The following is a 23,088-nucleotide window of genomic DNA, read 5'->3' on the forward strand; positions in this document are numbered from 1 at the left end:
CGAAGTCAGAAGTAAATGCAAAAAGAGTAAAGACAGCAATAATTACATTATTTACGTGTTTACCCAGAAAGAAGCCCAACTGTGTTTAATGAGGCTTACTCCCAGTTAAATGAGCTGAAAACTGCAATTTAGGTTGATTAATCATTAGATTAACAGCTTTTTGACCAACTAAAAAGGCATCCTGATTAAATATATATATATATATATTTATTTTTTTAATACAACTTATAAAGCTGCATGTAGAACAAGTATCATTTTAAGGAGAGTTCTGTCCTGTGCTAAAGAGAACATGCAATGCCTCTGCTAATAGGATCTTGACTGAAACAAATATGTGCATTGTTTAAAAAGTATGCTATCTTCAGAACTATCAGTTTTGCCCTGCTGTATGTAAATCATCAAAATGCCCACAACCAAACTGATTTAAGATTTCTTTAATTGTGTTATTTTAACAGTGCTATCATTGCACATTGAGCTTTATAAAAGGGCAAGGGAAGACAAGGTTTTTGCTGCTGGACTCCAAATCCTATCAACCCCTGCCAGCATGGCCAGTGATATGGGATGATGGGAGTTGTAGTCCAACAACATCCAGAGGGATGCTTACTACCCCAGTTATTGGGTAGGTTAGAAGTGGAACAGCAGGACCTTAAAATTTAAATGTTGACAATAAACAACAACAACAAAGGAGAAGGCGAAATGGGATCAAACTAGGTTAGAATGTATTGTGGTTTTTGTTGCTGTTGGGAGGAAGGATTAATTGGTCACGACAAAAACTTTTCAGGAAAGGTGTGTTCTGAGGAAGGATTTGGGAAGAGAGAAACGTGGAATCATGTTGATCAACCCACTATCTGCCAACTGTTCTTTAAAATTTACAAAGTGAAAATGAAGACTGGGTCTCTTGACAGTTAAAGTATCATTGGTCTCTGTTAAAGTGATCATGTGTACACACACCCTTGGCATAGAACCTGTGGGGCCCTCCAGACTCAACTCCATCAGATCCAGGCAGCATGGCCCAATGGTCAGGGATGATGGGAGCTGGAGTCCAGTAACATCTGGAGGGCAACAGATTCCTCATCCTTCTAAGGAGGATCAGACAAAGAGCATTTTTTTTACCACAGCCCCAGCAACCAACAGGCATTGGGTAGCCTACTGGAAACTGACCAGTGGCTGACCACTGGACCACAGGCTACTTACTTTATTTATTTATTTGTAGGTTTATAAACTGCTTCACAACCAAAGGTCACTGAACAAGCAAGATCACAGCGCAGCTTCATTTGATATACCTCCGGTTACAGATGCTTCGGGTTGTGCAATTTCGGGTTGCACACCGCGCCAAACCCGGAAGTACCGGAACGGGTTACTTCTGGGTTTCAGTGCCTGTGCAGAGGCGCTAAATCGTGACCCCTGCGTGTGCAGACGCGGTGCTGCGGGTTGTGGACGCTGTGGGTTGCGAATGTGCTTCCCGCACGGATCACATTGGCAACCTGAGCGTCCACTGTATATATTTTCTCTATCCACTTTCTTGATGCTATGTATGCTTTTATGAACATCTATTATGTCACCTCTTACTTGCCTTTTTTCTCTAGCACCTCTCCTTCCCACCTATGCCACACCCAAGTATCTGCCACTTGAGGCAGCTGCCTCACCCTGCTTAATGGTTGGGCTGGCCTTGTTAGGAAGATAACCAGTGGCTGTGCATGCAGAGGTTGGGACGGTGGCTTCTCCAGAGGAAACTAATTCAAGTAAACTAAATAACCAGTTATCGAATTGGATTCCACTGCAATAGATCAGTATCTCTACTTCCATTATTAAAAAGAAGAAGAAGAAGCAGCTTGTTCAAGGAACCGCTTCTTAATTTAGTAACTGAAAATCAATAGCCCATTAAGAAGAAACTAATTGCTATGGCTTCTCCCAGTGTACTGCCTTGGTAAACAAAGCAGCGAACTAATTCACTATTAATTGTTCTGCCTTTGGAAATAGTACAGCATTAAAGTGCTCTCTTGCCTTCAGATGTACTAGATGAGGGTTCATTGTTGATGAAGTCATGGCTCTTGCCGCTTAATAGCTACAGGGAAGTATTAATCTGTTGGCATCTAGTTTTTACAGGGTGTAATGAGAGGGCTGGGAGCAGCTAGAAAAGGCATGTGGTAGGGGAGACAAGACACCCTTAGAACAGTGTTTCCCAACCGGTGTTCCGCGGCACACTAGTGTGCCGCCAGACGTTGCCTAGTGTGCCGTGGGAGGGAGGCGGGCGAGTCGGGCGGCGAGACGCGGGGCGGCAGCGGCGAGCAGCGGCCGCCCAGCGCGGGGCTCTCGCTGGCTGCCTGCCTGACGCGCAAACCCCCGGCGCAGGCGCCCCGCTTGTTGACACGGGAGGGGAGGGGGGAGAGGAAACGCTGCTGGTGTCGCTGCTCCTCGGCGGCGGCTCCTCCTCTCAGCCCGCCCTGCCTATATTTGCACCAATCCCCGCCCACTAAAGCATTCGCGCCTCCCAATGGGAAGCCTTGCCGGGCGGCGGGTGCTGCTGCCTGAGAGTTCTGAAGCCACGCCCACTTTCCCAGAGACTGGCGGTTCTGAGGGATCCAGGGCAGGGCCGGCGCGCGCGCGCTTCTTGCTGCCCGGGCGCTTGCTCTAATCCCGCCTTCCCTGGGAGGGAGGGATGGCGGTGGCCGCGAGCGTCCGGGGTGGGGCGCGCGCTGGCTCTCCCTGGCGGCCCCCGTGCCTGGCGTTCTATCAGTGCGCCTCCTCTCTCTTTCCCCACCCATCCTCCACGTGCTGCGCTCTAACCCGGAGTTAGAAGCGAATTAGAACACGCCCCCCGTGTGTGGTGTGTTTTTTGTGCTGCTCCTCTTTTTTTAGGGCTTTTTGGCGGCTTTTGGGACGGCGTCGAGGGGTGGCCGCCTCAGCTGCCGCCGTCCCTCAGTCCCTCGCTCTGCTGCCTCCTCCCACCCCGGCAAGGGGGAGGGAAAAAACTTTCACTTTTGTGCCTCCCTCCCGGCGTGACGCTGCGCGCTGACGTCACGGGGCGGGGCTTTAATGGTGGTGTGCCGCGAGATTTTTTTCCGGTAAACAGGTGTGCCGTTGCCCAAAAACGTTTGGGAAACACTGCCTTAGAAAACCAAACAAAAGGTGCCTGATTGGCATCTTCTGAGACATAAAGGCTTTCAGAGGCTGCCTCCCAGAGCCCTCACACCTCCTTCCCAAGGCCAATGATACCCACTCTCCATTTATGTATTTGTCCCTCCACCTCACCCCCGTAAACCTGAGATCTTGTAAGTGAAAGCGGTGCAAGTTCCAAGTTTACTATAATAATAAAATTTTTAAGATGTTCTTATCATGTCCATATTTTATTTTAAATTGCATTGTTTTGCTGCTTTACTGTCTGCTGCCTTGGGCTCCTTTGGGAGGAAGGGTGGGATAGAAATTTAATAAAGAGTAAGAATTTCCTCTTTCCTCCCTTCCTGCTTCGCATGCTGCTGCTTCCCTCTTGCCTTGCTGTCTAACCAACTTCCACTCCCATCTAAGCCTACACACTGTGTAAAAGGGAAGGTTCTGCTTCTCGCGTCTGTTGGTAGCACAACTCGTGCTTTGCATGCCAAGGTCCCTAGTGTACTCTGCAGGGTTGTTGTGAGAAACGTAACTTCTACCCTGAGCTCCCTGGAGCAAAGGAGGAGATATAAACATAATATATTTACATAAGGGACCGCCAGCAATGGTAGGAGCAGAGCAGCAGCTCTACAACTGCAGAGCAGGCAAACTTTCGCCTTCTCTTCCTGTTCTACATTTGCTGCTCTCTCCCTGCAAGGAGAGGAAAGCCCATGGACCATCCCTGGATGAGCCCCCCCCCCCCATGCTGATTCACAGCAGCTGGACTTGCAGCATGTAGGTTGTTTTGTTTTATTTTATATATTTACTTACTCTTCCATAATGGAACCTGAAGCGAGGCACAGGTCCATCCAGACACTGAACAGACCTGCTAAGCTTCAGCAAAGGTCCTGGCCTTACACCCTGGGTTACTTGGAATATGTTCAACAGTTGTCCATGATGGTGGAACCAGCTTGGAAGGGTGCCGCTGCATACTCTTGCATCACACTGCAGAAAGTCTGGTGAGTGGTCTACAGTGTAGTTTTATTCCTACCCCCACCCCCCAGCAACTGCTCTCCCACCTGATCCCCAACACACATACAAGACACACCAACATGCCCTCACCATCGAAAAATTTGCAACCAACACATACCTCCACCTGCTGGCAGATCTGTATCAGTTTGGCCATCTGATTTTCTAGTTCGCTATTGCGTTTAACGAGGTTGGTGAGGTTCATCTCCAGTGTTTGCTGCAGGCACAGAAAGGAGAGGGGAGACAAAAGGGGGGGGCAGAACAAAGAATAAACATCAATAAGCCACAAGCAACAAGATCAATGAAACAATGGGCCCTGGAGACTCAAATACAGGGCAGCGAAATATGGGCAGTTATATACAACAAAAATATGCATGTCTTCTTAAAGCTCCACTTTCTCCTGCTATTGGCTGAGCTGCTGTCATGGAATATTCTTTGGATGTGCTAACTTATGAGAGTAAAGGTTGCAGAGCATTAAACAATTTCAGTTCTGGAAGGAAGTGAGGGGTCAGTTGGCAAAGGAGGGAAACAAAAACCTACACAATGTCATATGAACTGTGGGCTGAGTGCTAGGAAGCCATGTAAAAATGGTCCAGGAAGAGGACAGGGATGTCAGAAGCGAGGAAGGGAAACAGAGTAGACAAAGCTTTGAGAAAAATTTAAGAACTCCTTACAAAAAAGAAGTAGTCAAGATGACGGAACCACGTAGCCCCCCACTGTCTATTCTGATGGTTAGTCTCAGCGGAGGTTCTTTTCAACCCTGATTAGCCCCCTTCTGACCTATAGATTTCAGATTCTCCCTGGATCAAAAGATGTGCTGACATTAAATGGTGTAAAAATACAACGTAATAATAAATGGATCTGAGATATGCTTAATTGGTAAGATTGAGGGAAAGAGGGAAGGACAAGCAAATGAGAAAGGTGGTCTGAACTTTTTTCTTTTTTTTAAGACTTCACAAAAGAACAAAGAGCAGAAATAGGGAGCCTTTGGCCCTCCAAAAGTTGTTTTCCTACAATTCCAAGCATAGACCAGTTGTATTTCAGCAACATCAGGAGGGCCACAGGTCCCCCACATGGGGCCAAGAAACAGGAAGGAGTACCCCACAACCTGGCAAGGCCCAACACTGATACCTGCCTTGGGTCCCCATTTCAGCCTTCCTCCCCCACAACACACACCAGGCAGCTGAGTTTAGGAGTGGTCATTTTCATTTCCCACAATGCCCCAGACAAGGTTTCTCCTCAATAGGTTCTGGGAGTTGCCAGTTAAGCTTCTCCACAATCCCCTTGATGCTATGTCATGTCTGCTCCATTGGCGTCCTTTCGCTGCCTGCCACTTCTGAGCCGCAATGTACGCAGAGTTAAAGGAGATTAACAGAGGGCAGTTTACTGAGAGCTCCCTCAAAATTTAGAGTCAGCCCTGCTTTGATGCCTGTGAGTCAGGAAGCCACAGGAATCAGAGGGACCCAAGGGAGATAAAAGGCAAATCTAGTTTTTGAACTCAGTCCAAGGCTGCAAACACACCATTCAGTGAAAGTGCAGTTATAGCATACCCCCCCCCAAATCCTGGGAACTGTAAAGGTAAAGGCACCCCTAACTGTTAGGTTCAGTCGCGGACGACTCTGGGGTTGCGCGCTCATCTCGCTCTATAGGTCGAGGGAGCCGGCATACAGCTTCCGGGTCATGTGGCCAGCATGATTAAGCCCTTCTGGCGAACCAGAGCAGTGCACAGAAACACTGTTTACCTTCCCGCTGGAGTGGTACCTATTTATCTACTTGCACTGGTATGCTTTCAAACTGCTAGGTTGGCAGGACCAGGGACCGAGCAACAGGAGCTCACCCCATCACGGGGATTCGAACCGCCAACCTTCCAATTGGCAAGCCCTAGTCTCTGTGGTTTAGACCACAGCACCACCCACATCCTCTGGGAACTGTAGTTTAGCCCTAATAGAGCTGCAATTTCCAGGATCTTTAACAAACTACAGTTCCCAGGATTCTTGGGAGGGGGGGTGCATAGTATGTACAAAGGCCAAACTAAGCCTTCTTTAGGTGCGGAAATTCCACATGTAAATGGGTGGAGGCATGTAGGCCCCAGCCTCTCACCATCACTCTGGAGCGGGTGGGGATGAGGAGTGTGCTTTTACTTGTGTTAAATAAAAACAGTGACATGGGGTGGGGGGGAAATCAACACCCCCCTCCCCAGTTCTTTAACTCTTTCCACAGAAAATGTTCTATTTACATGTAAAAGAAAGGAAACATATCAAACTTGAGGATGGGGGAAAGAAACAGATTTCAGGTTTTTAGGCACCTCCCTTCTCCTGTGTTACCATCAAAAATGTTGGAAGCCACTTAAGACACAAGAACTTTTGAGTTTGTTAGCAAACCTGGCTGTGATTCCTATGTTTAAATAAGGGGTTTTGTGTGGTTCTAGTGCTGTAAAATATAATTGCCTCCCATTTGTTGCTGCAGAAATTGCTTAGCATTCATGCTTTGTTGCACCAGTAAATATTCAGATTATGCATTTTATTCCTGTCTACCCCCCAGCTACCAGAATGTGGTCTTTGCATTCCTGTTATCTCCAGTCAGGGATGTATACACAGTGTGCTAAAAAGAAAATAAATTCTGCGCCAAGGCAACACAGCTTTTGGTTTCCGCCTTGTTAAATTGTTTTCTTTTCTTCCACAAAGGCATAACCCATCAACCTTCACAAATCAACATCACCAATCTGATAAAGCAGAGTATTACCTAGGAAACTTCACACTACAATGAACCAGCAAGCTTCCTCCTTTTTTATTTCTGAGATTATTAATTGTAATGCAAACACATCAATCAGCAGAAAACATGCAAGGTTTTTCTATCCATCTTTTACAGCTCTGATCTTCTTCCATAAAGAAGCTCCTCCCTGTTAAGATACTTTGAACCTTTCATACATTTAGGCACACACATCTATCTCCATAAACACAACAAGAGTTAATTTAAAGTGTGGAAAAGAAGAAGAAAGATGGAAGGGCAGAAGAAAAGTAGAGAAGAACAGAAAGAAAGAAAGAAAGAAAGAAAGAAAGAAAGAAAGAAAGAAAGAAAGAAAGAAAGGAAGGAAGGAAGGAAGGAAGGAAGGAAGGAAGGAAGGAAGGAAGGAAGGAAGGTATCTCCAGATGGTCCTCAATATACTACAACTTTTATTCATTCACATATTGAGTTAACATTGATAAAATATTTAAAAGCCAGCTTCAATTGCCATGACTGCAAGAAATCCAGCATCTGTCAGGGGCTGGGCAGAGGAGGAATGGTGAAGACTGCCTCCGCAGCCTGAGCCTTCCAGAGAAGATGAAGACAGTATAGTTTTACAACAGTGGTTTGCAGGAGGTCATAGCTCAGAGGTAGATGAGGGGCAAAGATGGGAGAGGAGGAGGGGGAGGCAGAGCCGGAGCAGCAGGCTGACATGTTATCACTAGAAAGCATTCCAGACCCCCCCCCCTTCTCCCAGAACCCAGTGAGCAATAAAAGTAGGAGAGCAAAGGGCTTGGAGACAAATGTCCCTAAGTGGCCACGGTAAGGTGGGTGGTGCTGTTGACGATTGAGAAGAGAAGGGGTGGTGGTGATTACTCGGAGCATCGTCATTATTCCAAGGCTGCATTTCTAAGCCTCTCTCTGTGAATATTGAATAAAAGACCTTGTCTATCTATTCCTGGCAGCCTATCGTGGGTGGGATCGGATTCCCTGACGCCTGCCAGCATCACATGGATCTGCCGTCTTGTTCATATTCATTACAACGGGGATAGCCATCTTGGAGCCCTCTAGGTAGATAGTGCTAAACTGCAACACTGACCCATCAGCTCCAGACAGCCCGGTCAGTTGTTGGGGTGATGATGACACATACACCCCAAATTAATTTTGCTTTTAGCTCAAGAGATGTTACTACTGAAAGCATTGTCAATCTAACAAAGCATTTGGGTCTGGGTAGATACAACATGCCGACAAACTATAAAACAAAGCAGGGTGTGAAGATGAGACATGCAGAACCACCCAAGAACCTAAATAATCTATCACAGATTATTTTTGAAAGGGCAGAAAAGAAAGAGCAGAATGACTGACTGGCTAAAGCAGGGTCATTTCAGCTCTGACTGGTGAGGAAGACCAAAGCAGCCTACATGAAAGCTCCAAAATGGAATCATCAAGGGGTGGGTGTCTAGAGAAATCAGCGTGTTACATATTCTCCCTATCCTTCGTCTTCCGTTCCATCCAGCACTTCCTTTATATCAACCTAACAGCATCAACAGATGGGAATGAAGGTACACACACACACTGGAACACGGAAGGTTGGATAAGGATAGCCAGACCGAAAGTTCCCCTGAAAAGGTTTGTGCATTTGCTTGCTGCTCTAATACCACATTCCACAAAGCTCCTTCGTTAAAAAGAAAAAGCTTTTATCCCTTCAGGTGGTGCTGGGTGTCATAAGTAGGAAGAGTGCTATTGAATTCAAGTTCTGCTTGTGCGCTTCCCGTAGGTGTTTGGACACCATGAGAACACGAAGCTGGACTAGATCTAGAAGGACTCATCTGACATTCTTAACTGGGAGACAGACATGTGTGCATTTGGCCTGTACAAAGAACCCCCAAGCATAGTTTCTATGGGGTGCTGAAGTGTGGCAAAGTGTGCTCCTGAATGCCAGCTGTTGGGAATCACAACTGCACCCAGGTCTTGTCTGTGGGTGTCCCAAAGACATCTATTTGACCACTAAGGTAACAAGGATGCTGTACTTAGATGGGTCTTTGGCCTCATCAGGCAGGGTTCTTAGGTTCTTACGTAAAGCATGTCCAGTTGAGGACGGCTCCAATAGCCAAAACATGGGCCAATAAGATGACTGCTGTCAGAAAAGATAGGGAAGGCTGGAACCAACTCTCCCTGACACAAACTGTACTTGAATAACAAAAAAACATTTCAGTGTTATTTAAACACTGGAAGAAGCAAAAGGAAGATGACATTTGACTCCCTTCTGCAGCTCACTGTCCAAGTAAGCCAGGCATGTAGAGACAACGAGAGCTGTGCATTCTGGGTTCCTTGTCTTCCCTGATGTCCTTCCACTTTCAGTATAGAGCTGTGTCTCCAGTAAGGAGCAACTCTGGGACAGATTCAGACCAGCAACTGAGGGGGTAAAACAGACGTATGCAAGTGGTGGTCATTCAAGGGAAACAGAGCCCTGCATTTACTCAAGTACAAACAAGCAATATGGCTTGTTGCCGATGTCTTCCTTCCTAGTCAGACCATTCTTTACTCATGTTTCCATGAAAAACATGAATATCAGCCTACTTTTAGGGGGACACCCATAAATAAAATATTCACAGGGCCCCTCCATTTGTTGTGCATTCGTGATGATTTGTGCTCATGATGGTATTGAGGTAGTTAGACGTGAACCCACGTTTGATACTGTTTGCGTCTGCAAAAAAATTGGGGCGGTCATACGGCTTTAATTCCTATCAGTGCACTTAGTGCTACTTCCTGCTGAAATCTTGCAACTTTTCGTACCACAAATGTTCCGGTTTGGGTTTTTGGCACCAATTCATATACTGTTAACATTTGGTAGAGGTGGTCTGTTTGCTTGCTTGTTCTAAAGCAGAGGTCAGCAAACGTTTTCAGCAGGGGGCCGGTCCACTGTCCCTCAGACTTTGGGGGGGGGCAGACTATATTTCGAAAAATATATATGAATGAATTCCTATGCCCCACAAATAACCCAGAGATGCATTTTAAATAAAAGCACACATTCTATGCATGTAAAACCATGCTGATTCCCAAACCGCCCGCAGGCTGGATTTAGAAGGCGATTGGGACGGATTCGGTCCCCGGGCCTTAGTTTGACTACCCATGTTCTAAAGCTTGCGTTTGACACAGGTGAACACTTTGCTACCTGCACCATCTTTTTGAAATCAGTTTACTGAATGTACACTGGTGTGGGCTCCCCCCAAAACAAACTACATATAACTGTGCAGTAGAATGTGAGTCACACCAACATGGAGAATGCAAGGGAACCATTTAAAGCAAGAAATAATGGACAGGAGGAGGTGCTGAACCCTGATTCCCTACAGACATTTCCGTCCCCCCCCCAAAAAAGAGAAAAAATATCAGGGGAGACTATTTCAGTGTGAAAAGCAGGGGCACCCCCCCCCCCAATTTTGCCTCACACCACCTGTTTTGTAGGAACTTGTCACCACCCAATTCTAATATATGGCCTTGCTATCCTTCAATCTAATTAGCTGGTGAGTGGGTGGGTGTAATTACTCAGATCCCCACATCTGGGCTTTTCCAACCTGGTTCCTTATTTCAAGGAATGGCTTCCTTATTTATGAAGCTTCTTTATTTCTGAGATGAATCATATCTGCAAAAAGCAACTTTAATTTAATATGTTACTAGAACTGCATTTTCTAACGAAGTGATGTTAAAGTTCTGAAACAAGTAATGCATCATTTTCTTTCATTGACACGAAGTATTTCTTATTTCGGAGCTCTTCAAGTAACAAGCCTGCCCACCCGACTAAACGTATAATATTTTTCTTCTTTGTAAACTAGTGACTTTTCATTAATTACAGGAAAGCTAAGATTCAAGCAGGTGCAAATAGAAATCAAGATTTTCTTATGTTGCACCTGTGTTTTATGAAGTCCAAATAAAGTTGTTTTAAAAACAAAAGCAATCATTTTTTGATAATGTGAGCCTGAATAAGCTTTGCTTAGAGTTGATCCAATGAAATGACTGGACCTAAGTCAATTATGTCCATTAATTTCAGTAGATCTACTCTGAGTACGACTTGGGATTGGGTACAACTCTGATTTTTTATCTAGCTTTGCTTAACTACATTGGCCCATGCATTAGTAGCCATGTGACTGGATTATTGCACTATGTTTTGTCTGAAAGCTGCAACTACTGCAGAATGCAGCAGCACACCTTTTGTACATAATGTCTGTGGGATAACCAGTCTCACATAACCAACAGGCTTAAATCTGATTTAACACACAATGGGATTAATACCTTTCACGGCTTGACTAGGTCACTCCCCTTCACTTTGGGAGGAAGATAATCATGGCCTTTGTTCACCCTCAGTCAATTATTTCCCCCCTAGAAAAATAGGTGCTGGTACTCGCCATGAAGTTGTTACAGTAAGTGCCACACTTTTTAACAACAACAACAACAACAACAACAACAACAACAACAACAACAACAACAACAAGAGGTGCTGGTACTGCATACCCTTGAGTACTCCCTGAAAAAAAGCACTGGCTGAGAAATGCTCTGTGTAAACAGATCTGAGCTGGTTATCTGAGCTGGTTGCTTCAAGCTCAGACCACATGGCTCTAACAAGCCACTATTGAGTTCCAATACCAATAATTTAGGAACTTTCACCAGTTTGTAACTTAGCCAAGACTTATTGCCTATGAAACTTCTTCTGAAATGCACATAGGAGAGTTTGTAAGTATATCATTTTTAACTTACTAAATGTGTGTGGGGTTTCTTTTTCTGTGCAAAGGGAAGAGGGGGACTTTGGAAGGAACTTAGAATGGGCCATTCTAAGTCTAACAGCCTATATTTCCAAGCTTCATTTTGCTGCGTATTTTGTTATTTTAAATCTCACCAAAAAGTACTTGCCCCAAGCTTGGATCTAGGCATCCAGGAATTCTCCTTTTACCTATTTTCTCCCTTGCCACCAACAATCTGGGGATTGCACTGGCTTCCTACACATTACCAGTCCAAATTTAAGATTTTATAGTTAGAGCATAAAGTCCTAAAAAAATTAATTGGAACAGATTACACGTTACTTGGCCTTTCTCACAAACCTTGTCTCCATAACAACTCAAGGCCCTACATGGCTTTCATCACACTTATTTCTCTTCTTTTATGTATCCCTCCCTGCTTTTATATCTTCACTCTTGAAACTTCACCACCTTCCATTCATCGAAGGTCTCTCGCTCTGTCAAATGGCATTTTCTTAGCCCTCTTAGATCTCATGCCTTACTATAACTCTAAGTCTAAGCCAGAGGTCGGCAAAGTTTTTGTGGCTGGAGCCGGTACACGGTCCCGCAGATACCGCGGCGGGCCAGAGTGTGCGTGCACACACGCATGCGCAAACGCTATTTTCGACACTCGTTCCGGTGCGGAGGAGGCATGCGCAGCTTCCCATAGGCTGCAGGAAGCTCCTGCAGCCAATGGGAAGCCGGCCAGCATCACGGAAGGCAGTTCCCGTTCTGTTCCGCACCGGTTTAGCGCAGTGCACAGAAGCCGACTGAGTGGACAGCGGGGGTCCCCGAGCAGGTGGCGGGGGTCCATGGGCCAGTTAAAAAAACCCCATGGGCCGCTTGTGGCCCATGGGCCTTAGGTTGCCCACCCCTGGTCTAAGCACATGCAACTGAAACAAGCTTCATTGTTTGCCCTTGCCTCCACCTCCATTCCTCTGTTATGTCCCTTGTACTGAATTTGAAACTATACGCTCTTCGGGACAGGGAGCATGCCCTCTTGAACGCTGTAAGCACCATGCTGACTGATGGCACCAAATAAAGAATTAATAACTACACACAGACACACTGGGGATCATAGAATCATATGATTCTCCTCCAGTGAAGGGGAGGCCACCATCTTCTGAGGTGTCAAACAGTCCACTGTCAAACAGCTCTTACCATCAGAAAGTTCCTCCTGAGGTTTAGTTGGAATCTCCTTTATTGTATTTTGAAGTCATTGGTTTGGGTCTTACCCCCCCCCCCCAAGCAGGAGTAAACAAGCTTGCTTCATCTTCCATACGACAGTCCTTTATGTACAGTCATACCTCATGTTACGTTTGCTTCAGGTTGCACGTTTCCATGTTGCGTCCCGCGGCAACCCAAAAGTACTGGAAAAGATTACTTCCGGGTTTCGCCGCCTGCACATGCGCAGACGCAAAGAATCACAACCCGCGCGTGCGCAGGCGCGTGTTGTGTTCTTTTAGGTTGCAAACAGGCCTCTGGAATGGATCCCATTTGCAACCAGAGGTACTACTGTATTTGAAGATGCCTATCACATATCCTTTCAAAAGGCATACACTCCAACTTTCTGTCTCTCTCTCTTTCCCCCCTTTCTCTGACACACACACATACACACACCTACAAACCATGACAATTGCATTTCTCCACAAAAAGGGAGCCTGGGGGTATGAGATGCTTGTGACTCATACCCCTCCTGGCTCAAAGTGGCTTAAGCAGAAAAAACTAAGTAAGTCTTGCGCTGTTTTATTCCAGCCTTCCATCCTGAGTGACTAATCAGAATAAAGAGTCAGTCTCAGGTAAGGGGGGGGGGAATATATATTCAGTTCACGTTCAAAGGCAAACCAACCTAATTTGCACTTCCTGAAACAATACACAAAAGAAAACACAGCCGTCATATGAAATATGCACTTTGTGGTTTTCTCATGCAGTTCTACAGCCAAGTGGTATGCATAAACATACACATACCATGGTCTGGTATGCACAAAGAGGCATGTATTAGCAAACATGCTATACAAAAATACATTATATTGGGGGATGGGGCTGCTTGGCAAAAACATCTGTATTAGGGAAAACTGCATACAAAAATGTGCGCATTAGGAGAATTTCATATTAACATACAGATAAATTTTCATGAGGGGTATTTAAAAATCAGTCTGCAAATTGGTGTGGAAATGGGGAGAACTGAACTTAGGACGGGGAAAAGCGAGAAACCAAGAGAAACCAAATGGTAAGCATGATAATAAACTCTGGGGGGAAAGCACCAAGCAATCTGTTGTCAATAAAAGGTCCAGGGCGATCCACCTTCAGGAGATGGAAGGCAGATTCCAGGCTCGCTTCTCTCTAGCGCCTTTTGTGCGAACCACTGGTCGGCTGCCATCTTTCCCATGGAGTGCTCCTTTATGCAGTATTAATGAAGCAAAAATGCAGCCCAGACTAGCATGGGAACAGCCCATTTGAAACAATTTAAACTATCTGCGGACACACAGTGGACGTGTATTTCTAGCTATCAATAATTAAAGTGACATTACATTTCCATTTTTTAAAAAATACACATTCCACTCAGAGAGAGAGAGAGAGAGAGAAATACATTTTATAAGAAACCACTGGCAACCTGTTGTGCCATGTGTCATGAAAACGATCTCTCATTAATATTGCATCGTCCAGAGACAAAGGAGGATTTCCCTGTGGAGGTTTTTTATTTTAATATACTCAAGTTTGTATAGAATGGAGGCTCTTCGGTCATGCCTCCCAGCCTCCTATCAAGGAGACTCCATAAAGTAAGGTAGACTGTAGCTTCAATTCCTGGCATCTCCAGCTATATTAAGTAGGAGAGCTATAAGCCTGCTCTCCTGCCTCTATAATTAGGGGTCTTGGCGACGGATCACATGCTATGCATAAAGAAGGTCCCAGGTTGAATCCTGGGGTTTTATAACCTCTGATTATGAAAGAATAAGGCAATGAAAAAGATCTGCATCTACTGGAGAGCCACTGTCAGTCTGAGCTTACAGGACTGAGATAGACAAATCCAGGACTGGTCCAGAAAGTTGCTGTTTTGCAGGTTCTATTCCAGGCATAGGCAAACTCAGCCCTCCAGATGTTTTGGGGCTACAACTCCCATCATTCCTGACCACTGGTCCTGTTAGCTAGGGATGATGGGAGTTGTAGTCCCAAAACATCTGGAGGGCTGAGTTTGCCTATGCCTGCTGTATTCGGTCGTATACCAGCCAATTCAGGTTGCACAATTAAAGTGGATTTGGTGCTCTTGTGCAACAAACCATTCTATCCCCAGCCCTCGCCCCAGGACTGTTTGCAGAAAAGAATGTGATATAATGCCCTCCCATCATATGTCAATGAAATAAATAACTATATGACTTTTAAGAAGACATTGAAGGCAGCCCTGTACAGTGGTACCTCGGGTTAAGTACCTAATTCATTCCGGAGGTCCGTTCTTAACCTGAAACTGTTCTTAACCTGAAGCACCACTTTAGCTAATGGGGCCTCCCGCTGCCGCTGCGCCGCCAGAGCATGATTTCTGTTCTCATCCTGAAGCAAAGTTCTTAACCCGAGGTACTATTTCTGGGTTAGCGGAGTCTGTAACCTGAAGCGTATGTAACCTGAGATACCACTGTATAGGGAAGTTTTTAATGTTTGATGCTTTACTGTGCTTGATGTTTTAATTTGTTGGAAGCCTCTCAGAGTGGCTGGCGCAACCCAGTCAGACGGGCAGCATATAAATACCGTATTTTTCGCTCTATAACACGCACCTGACCATAACACGCACATAGTTTTTAGAGGAGGAAAACAAGAAAAAAAATATTCTAAACGAAACAGTGGGTGTATGATTTTTGTGGTTCATGCTGTAGCTCTGTAGATCTGACGGTGAGTTTGGGGTAGTCCAGTGCAAAAATCCTGAGGATCCATGTGGATCCATGCTTTGTAACCACGTTTTAAGTGGGGAGGGAAGGAAAAGCACTCAAGGGACAAGGAACACGCGTGGGTTGGGTGGAGAAGGATGCTATTCATAATGCAGAAGAGGGGTATAAGAGGAGAAGGCTCCTCTCCTCTCCCGCTTTGCTGTCTCAAAACGGGCCACGGAGGAGGAAAGGAAGGGGAACCATGGATCCTCACAACTGCAGCAGATCCCCACCACCACCCGTAGGCATTCCCTCCATAACACACACAGACATTTCCCCTTACTTTCTAGGAGGAAAAAAGTGAGTGTTATGGTGCAAAAAATACAGTAATAAATGATGATGCAGTGAGCAGTGTGGAAGTGCCTCCCATTAGCTCTGGTTCCATCTACTTCTGGTCTCCCTGCCGTCCACCCCACCAGTCACAAAATACCCTGGTATACAGTGTCTTCCTATGAACCTATGATCCTTCCAGGATGTGCACACCTAACAACTGAAAGGGTGGGGACAGGGACATCAATCCATTTCCAAGGCTGCTAGTAGGGTTGGGAACACTGTGGTACTCTAAGCAAAATCCTGCCAGCCCAAAAATACCAATGTCAAGTCTACACCAGATTCAGGAGGCATGAGTCATGACCTGTCACCACCCTGGAGAAAGAAGTGAGGTCTCCATGTCCCTAGGCAAACTGTTGTGTCAAACTTCAGAGGTGGGGCAGGAGAAGAGAGGAATACACTGGGCTCTGAAACCTTCTGCAATAGCTTTTCCCATCCTGTTTCCCCCACCTGCCAATAAGTTTTGGACTCATCAGGTCAAGCCAGTATAGTGAATGGTCAGAGATAATGGGAGCTGCAGTTCAACATCTGGAGGGCATCAAATTAGGACAGGTTGGTCAAGAAGACAATACTTCATTTGTGTAATTATCAGGATTCTCTCTGATCCTTGTTCCTGTTATAATATGAATTATTTAAAGACTTTGCCAACTCTTTGACAATGTTTAACCAAGTGTATTTATTTAAACATGCCCCACGCAAGCAAAGGGGTACATAGTATGTTTGCTGTTTTCACTGAGTTGAATCTGCTGTTCTAAACAAACCAATATTGATCTCCCCCCCCCCTTTTTTTTAAAAAGCCAGCTGGTTACGGTCCTTTGCAATCATGTTTTCTTACAACTCAATGTTATTAAGTGCATAATTTGACTAAAAACACTGAACATTTCACTTGCTAATTATCTCTCTCATCGCCAGCTTGGCAGCTCAGAAGTTTCAGCTTTGAAACAGGGACAGATATTCTTTAATGTTCTAATGCAGCTAATGAAACAAAATTCGTGGGGAGCATTCTCCAAGAAGCAACATACCCAGGCAAGCACACAAAAATTTGCAAGGGACCTGCTTTTCCTCGTGAATGGCTTAGTGCAAAGCAGCCTGTTTTATGCTGAACAGCAATTCACTGCAAGCTAACAGCCGTTTTAATGAAAAACAGATTCCTCCAAGTTGTTTGAGGCTCATCAAAATCAGAAACAACAACAAATCTCTCTTTGGGAGTTTGTCTCACTGCTCTACATATAGTACAATTCTCCTTGCCCAAGCACAAGGAGGGGGAGGGTGAATTCTGTCACCATCTATCACAAATCTAGGGTGACCAGATGTAAAAGAGAACAGGGCTCATCTGCATTTGAGATAATTTCAGTGTGAGATTGCTTAATTGAAATTGCTAGTGCAGTGGAATTGCTTGCGCAGAATTCTACGGCCAGATTGTTGACTGGGACCAGAAGGTCTGAACATATTCCACCAATTATGTTCTGATAGCACTCGGTACTGATTAGCATCTGGTTCAATTCAAAGTGCTAATTTTGACCTTTGAAATCCTATACAGCTCAGGATTGTAATACCTCGAGGACTGTGTCTTCCCATATGATATGAACCAGCCTGACCTCTACAGTCTTCATCAGAGGCTCTTTCTCCATATGCCATACATGAGGGAAGTTGGAAGCGTGGCAACATAAGAAGGGGCCTTTCCGGTGGTGCCCCCTCCCCTGTATGCATAATTGTTCTCCTGAAGGAGATGAACCTGGCACCATCCTTGTCAGTCTTCAGGCATCAGGCTAAGCTCTTTTTGTTCCCCATGGCTTTCTTTGCCTCCTTGGTGGTGTTCACCTTTTAGAGGAGGGGGTAGGACTTGTCCTTATTTATGTCATTGGGCAAACATTTTATATACAGTCATACCTCAGGTTGAATGTGCTTCAGGTTGAGCACTTTCAGGTTACGCTTTGCGGCAACCCAGAAGTAACGGAGCACATTACTTCCAGGTTTCGCCGCTTGCGCATGCACAGACGCTCAAAATGACATCATGCGCATGCGCAAAAGCAGCAAAACACAACCCGCGCACATGCAGACATGCTTTTGCGTCTTACGTTCCATTCAGGGTGTGAATGGGGCTCCGGAACGGATCCCGTTCGCATCCTGAGGTACTACTGTATTGTGCATTATTCACAGTTTTAATCCCCCCCACCCGTTTTGAATTGCTTTTGTTGTACCGGCAACTCCTGTTTCGTGCACATTAAAAGAATGCGCAGCCATACATGTGCGGGACATTTTCAGACATTTTCAAGGGTGTAACGGGGGCAGAAGACTCCCCACTGCAGACTGTCGCCAATTCATGGAAGGCACTTGAAACAATTGGGGGGAGGAGCAGAACTAGTGCTCTCACCCCCACTGTGATTACTTGCACTAGGATTGTAACGCCTGTGTAGGGCTACAGTCATCTCATAAACAGAACTCTAAAGACTGACAATGCTACTTGACCCATTTCACCCCAGAGGCTTGCTGCAATGTGAATTCTCGAAGCCGTTCTAATTCTCGCAGCCGTCTTTCAAGGTGCTTCCTCAAAAAAGAAAAGAAAAGACACTGTAATAATGAGAATCAACATTTAGTTCTTAAAAAGGGCTCTAGGTTCTCCTGATTGCATATAAAAACTCAAAAGCACTGTTCCAGTAACACCTAGAGGCAAGTAAAAAGAAGACTGATATCTGTTTCTGAAATCTCATTATTTTGGGCGGCAGGGTGCGGGAGTCTGCCTTGGGGGTTGGGAGCTTTCAAGAGCGATAGCGCTAAAGACTTCTCTGAGTGCTGAGGAAGGCAAAGAGATAAGAAAATATATTCAAATCCTTGAGACTGTACTCAGGTTTTTAAAAATAAAGAGGAACCTAAATATTATTTAAAAGAGCTCCACTGGACTGGCGACCAATTTGTTCCCAAGCTCCAACTTGCTGTTTCCTTTATAGCCCTGAACGGTTTGGGGCCAGGATACCTTGGAAGACCACCTCTTCACTTATGAACATGCTGATCCCCCATAATATCAGCTGGTGAACTTCCTCTTGCATTTCCCGCCTATGTCTGAGGCACGTTTGGTTAGAACATCCAGGTTTCTGTCAGAATTATTTTTATTTTATTTTATTATACCATATTTATATGTTCACTCACAATACAGCAATCCAATACTGTATTTTCTCTAGGTGGCACAAAGAAAATTAAAGTAATAAAATACAGTTTCAAAACACAATAAAGCGGTTCTTTTTCATAAGGAAGAAATAAAATGGGAACGCAAGAATAGACAGAGAAGCCAAGACTATAAAAACATAGGTTACATGAAAAGTTTGGGTGAATAAAATTATCTTGGCCTGGTGCCAAAAACATAGCACTGACACCGAGTTAAACTCTATGGGATGGCAATTCTAAAGCTGGGGTGCCATCACTGAGAAGGCCCTGTCCCTAACAGCTATCTGCTTTACTTCACTTCCTGCCATCTGACACCATGGGCTGGTTCAGACATAAACCCAAAACAAATAGCAGATTCCAATTTTGGCATGCTGGGAAAGCAACGAATCAGTTGGCCAGTTTTAATGAAATACAGTGGTACCTCTGTTTACGAATTTAATCTGCACCAGAAGTCTGTTCTTAAACCGAAGCCGTTCTTAAACCAAGGTGCGCTTTCCCTAATGAGGCCTCCCGCTGCCAGTGCCCTTCTACCGTTCAGATTCCATTCTTAGACCGAGGTAAAGTTTGCAAACCGGGACACTATTTGCAGTTTTGTGGAGTTCGTAAACTTAATAGTCCGTAAAGAGGGCTGTTCTTAAACCGAGGTACCCCAGTATTAGACTATATTTTCCGACTTTCTTAGAAACCAGGAAGGGAGGCGGAACTGTGGCTTACAAGAGCATATGAGCCTAGGGTTCCTTAAAGAATCATTCACATAACCATGGTTTGGCATTCACGTCTGAACCACCTCTGTAAGTGTTTTGTCCTCGAATGCTCAAACACAGGGGTAGGGAACCATTATCAGGCTGCATTAATCTACAGGAAGTCCCATTCCAGTAGCCGGCAGGGTCAGAACCACACCCACATACAATCACAAGCAATCACACACATATATTATATCCGATGCACATAGAGGTCCATGTTTAACTATTATAATCTCCACTCAAGTTTCACCTTCCATTTTCTTCATATGCTTTTTATGGAGTATGTGGTTTGTTTATTCCTTTAAAAAAAAAACCTCTCCTTTTCCTGCATTAATTGTGCAAGAAGCAAAAAGAAGGCAAACTCCAAAATGCAATTGTATCCCAAAAATTGCATGCATCAAATTACAAAATGCATGGGCAATTTTTGCATATTTGCAAGGAACCTAGGTCTCTGCTGAGGCATTTCACTATTGCAGAGGAAGGAGCTACATTTGAACACTTTGCACAGCATCAAAGGCCTTCTCCTTCTCAGCTGCTGACCGCTGAACAGCTGACAGGCAGGAAGGGGCTCTGAGGGCACAGCAATCCTAATAGGTTTTTCCCACCAAAAGTGATTCCTGACAGTCTACAGACACTTAGGGACGCCATGAGTAGCTGCATCAAGCTTTGTCACTTATAAATAAAGGAGCACCTCATCTGCTGGGTGTTAAGCACACATTTAGCACATCACAGCAGACGGTTTGGAAACGAAGAGTTGTAGCCAACATATAACACTTCCGAGTTGGGAGACCAGCAGGAGGGACCAACATTAATAAACTGCCGGTGACTAAAGCAATGGAGGTTAAAGAGAAGTGCCAGGACTACAGCTGAGAAGGACTCCGAGGGGACTGTCAGCCAAGCCTTTCCAGCAGAATGTCTTGGAGGAAAAATATGGCTTTAATAAATGCAATGACATGGCCATAGGATGCTCCAGTAAGTAAGACCAATCATTTTGCAGGAGCAGAAAGAAGGGGCCTCTAATATATCACTGGCTCGTAATTTAAAGAAAGGGAAGAGCGCTTTTGTACATTCTCCTAAAGCCCTTTTGGGAGAGGCTAAATGCACAAAAGAGGGAGACCAAATGCCTTGTGTGCTGTGAGGCAAGTCTGTGCACATTACACCCTGTGCTTTAAACATATAAATTGGGGGCACTGGGGGGTGGGGAGTTACACCTAGGAAACCCAAGCTGTGTGCAAACGCAATACAGGTCAAGTTCTGCCATGGGTGGAATTAAGACACAGCAAACCAAGGATAGATTTGTTCTCTCTCACTGCATCACCCTGCTTATTCTGGGGTATGGGGAGTGGTCAATTTATTGCAGGATATTAAATAGCTCTCTGCCTCCTGTCCATTGAAAATCCTGCTCAGGTTCCATTTGGCGTCTGACATTTACAGTGCCTCTATATTCCAGCCTCTCATCATGAACTTCAAGACAATATCCATGGGGGTTCCTATGTGGTTTCTCATCCAGGAAGTGACCAGACCAAGGCCTGCTAAATTTCACAAAGGTAATTTTAACATGTGCTCCCAGACCATGTGGCCAGAAGCAGCTCACACCACTTCAATCCTAGGGACAAGAAATTAGTATGAGAAGTGAGTTTTTCAGGACTTTGAATTAGGTACCCTTTATCATTTCCTGTACTTGGGTGGTACAATCACAGAGTACATGTAAGCCTGGCTTATGGGCTCGGTGCTTGCTGAGCAACATCCAGCTCCTTTCATTGCTTTTCTTTAGTGCTTGGCAGTAACAAGCTCTTTCCCCCAGTAGTTGCTCCACTTAGAGCTTCTCCCTAGTTTGTTTCTCACTTGAATGCACATGCTGGAAGCAAAGAGAGTGCACACACACACACACACACACACACACACACACACACACCAAGAAGAAATCAGATCCAGGACAGCCACCTCAAAATGTGACTACATATTTCAGAATCCAAACCAGAGAGGTATACCCACTCCCTCCTACTAAAGCCAACAGTTTATCTCCATTTTCCTGACATTAGGTATGGGGAGAAATAATTCACTTTGCATTTAAAGGCGAACTTATTGAATTTGCAGTTCCTGAAACAATACATGAACCAAATTGCTGCCACCTTCTCTGAATTTTGCATCTTCTCCAGCCAAGTAATGTGTACAAAAATGCATATCCTAGGGGAAAGTGTGCAGATTGTTATAAACCACCCCACTCTCTACCTAGTGGTAGCAAGATTCCAGCAGTCTTGACACTTAACCAGGGTTTGTGTTTCTTTGGAATGAGGCATGGCAGATACAGCTGTGTCTTTATAAAATATGGTTTATTCATACATATTTACGTCTGACAAAGTGGAGAACTTTACACCCAAAGAGCGTCTCTTGTTGTTCCCCTCATAGCTTCAGCAGGCTTGGTTCCAGAGTGGAAGCCACCTATGCTACTCAGCCTCTCTCAGACAGAATTGAATGGAGTTCTGGCTCCTCCCCCCTTCTTCCCAAAAACCCTTGCTCAAAAACCTCTGTTTAAAAGGGCACGTTTTTCCCTGTGGTGACATCACACCCGCTGTCACCCTGGCAATTGACCCCTCCCAACTCTACTATTGCATTTTGCTAACTAACATTGCAGCTGGAGGAGGAACTCCACACACCCCTATTGTCTGATGCTGAAAGTTTCAACTTTTGTCAGGGTAATGAATCTGTCATCACCTTTCTTTGCTCTTTGATGACACCTCTCTAAGCCAAACTCCTGGGGAAGCTGCCTTAACTTTTTTTTTTTAGGCCTTGCTAAATCGGTTGATCAAACAACCACCTTTACTAATTTCAGAAATTATGGGGAGAACTCGGCAGCCAGGAATTTTCAGGTATTCTTGCTCCCCTGCAAACCCAATACAATATAAATGCATGTTACTGAAAATAACATTAAAAATGCATTAGGGAAACTTTGCAAAAAAATGTGCATATTAGGAGAAATGCTGAAATAGTGCTGAACAACACAAACTGAACTGGAAAAATGAGAAACCAAAATCTCTACCAAACAAGGGCAAAGTCTGCTGCAGCAACTATACATGGGAAACAATTCTTAATGAAAAGGCAACTCCATCTGCACTCCAATGCAGTTGTGTTTACACATGTGAAGTAGAAGGACAAAGGCTGTGGCTTGGTGGAACAGCACATGCTTTTTTTCATGCAAAAGGTCCCAGGTTCAATCCCCAGCACCTCCAGGTACGGGGGCAAGAGATTCCCTGCCTGAAACCCTGGAGAACTGCTGGTCAGTGCAGTGCATAAAACTGAGCTGGATGAACCAATGGTCTGACTCAGTAT

The 23,088-nt window shown here is 45.0% G+C and overlaps 1 protein-coding gene across 1 annotated transcript in view; it reads right to left on the reverse strand.

The window, feature by feature from the left end:
* MID2 (midline 2) overlaps window positions 1-23,088 on the reverse strand; it is a 204,002-nt gene that overhangs the window by 47,392 nt on the left and 133,522 nt on the right. Inside the window, exon 3 of the mRNA XM_081179434.1 lies at window positions 4,235-4,330. Within this exon, the coding sequence (XP_081035560.1) occupies window positions 4,235-4,330 (96 nt within the window). The remainder of the gene's footprint in view (window positions 1-4,234; window positions 4,331-23,088) is intronic.

The sequence above is a fragment of the Podarcis bocagei genome (assembly GCF_964188305.1).
Source record: "Podarcis bocagei genome assembly, chromosome: Z".
Classification (NCBI taxonomy): Eukaryota; Metazoa; Chordata; class Lepidosauria; order Squamata; family Lacertidae; genus Podarcis; species Podarcis bocagei.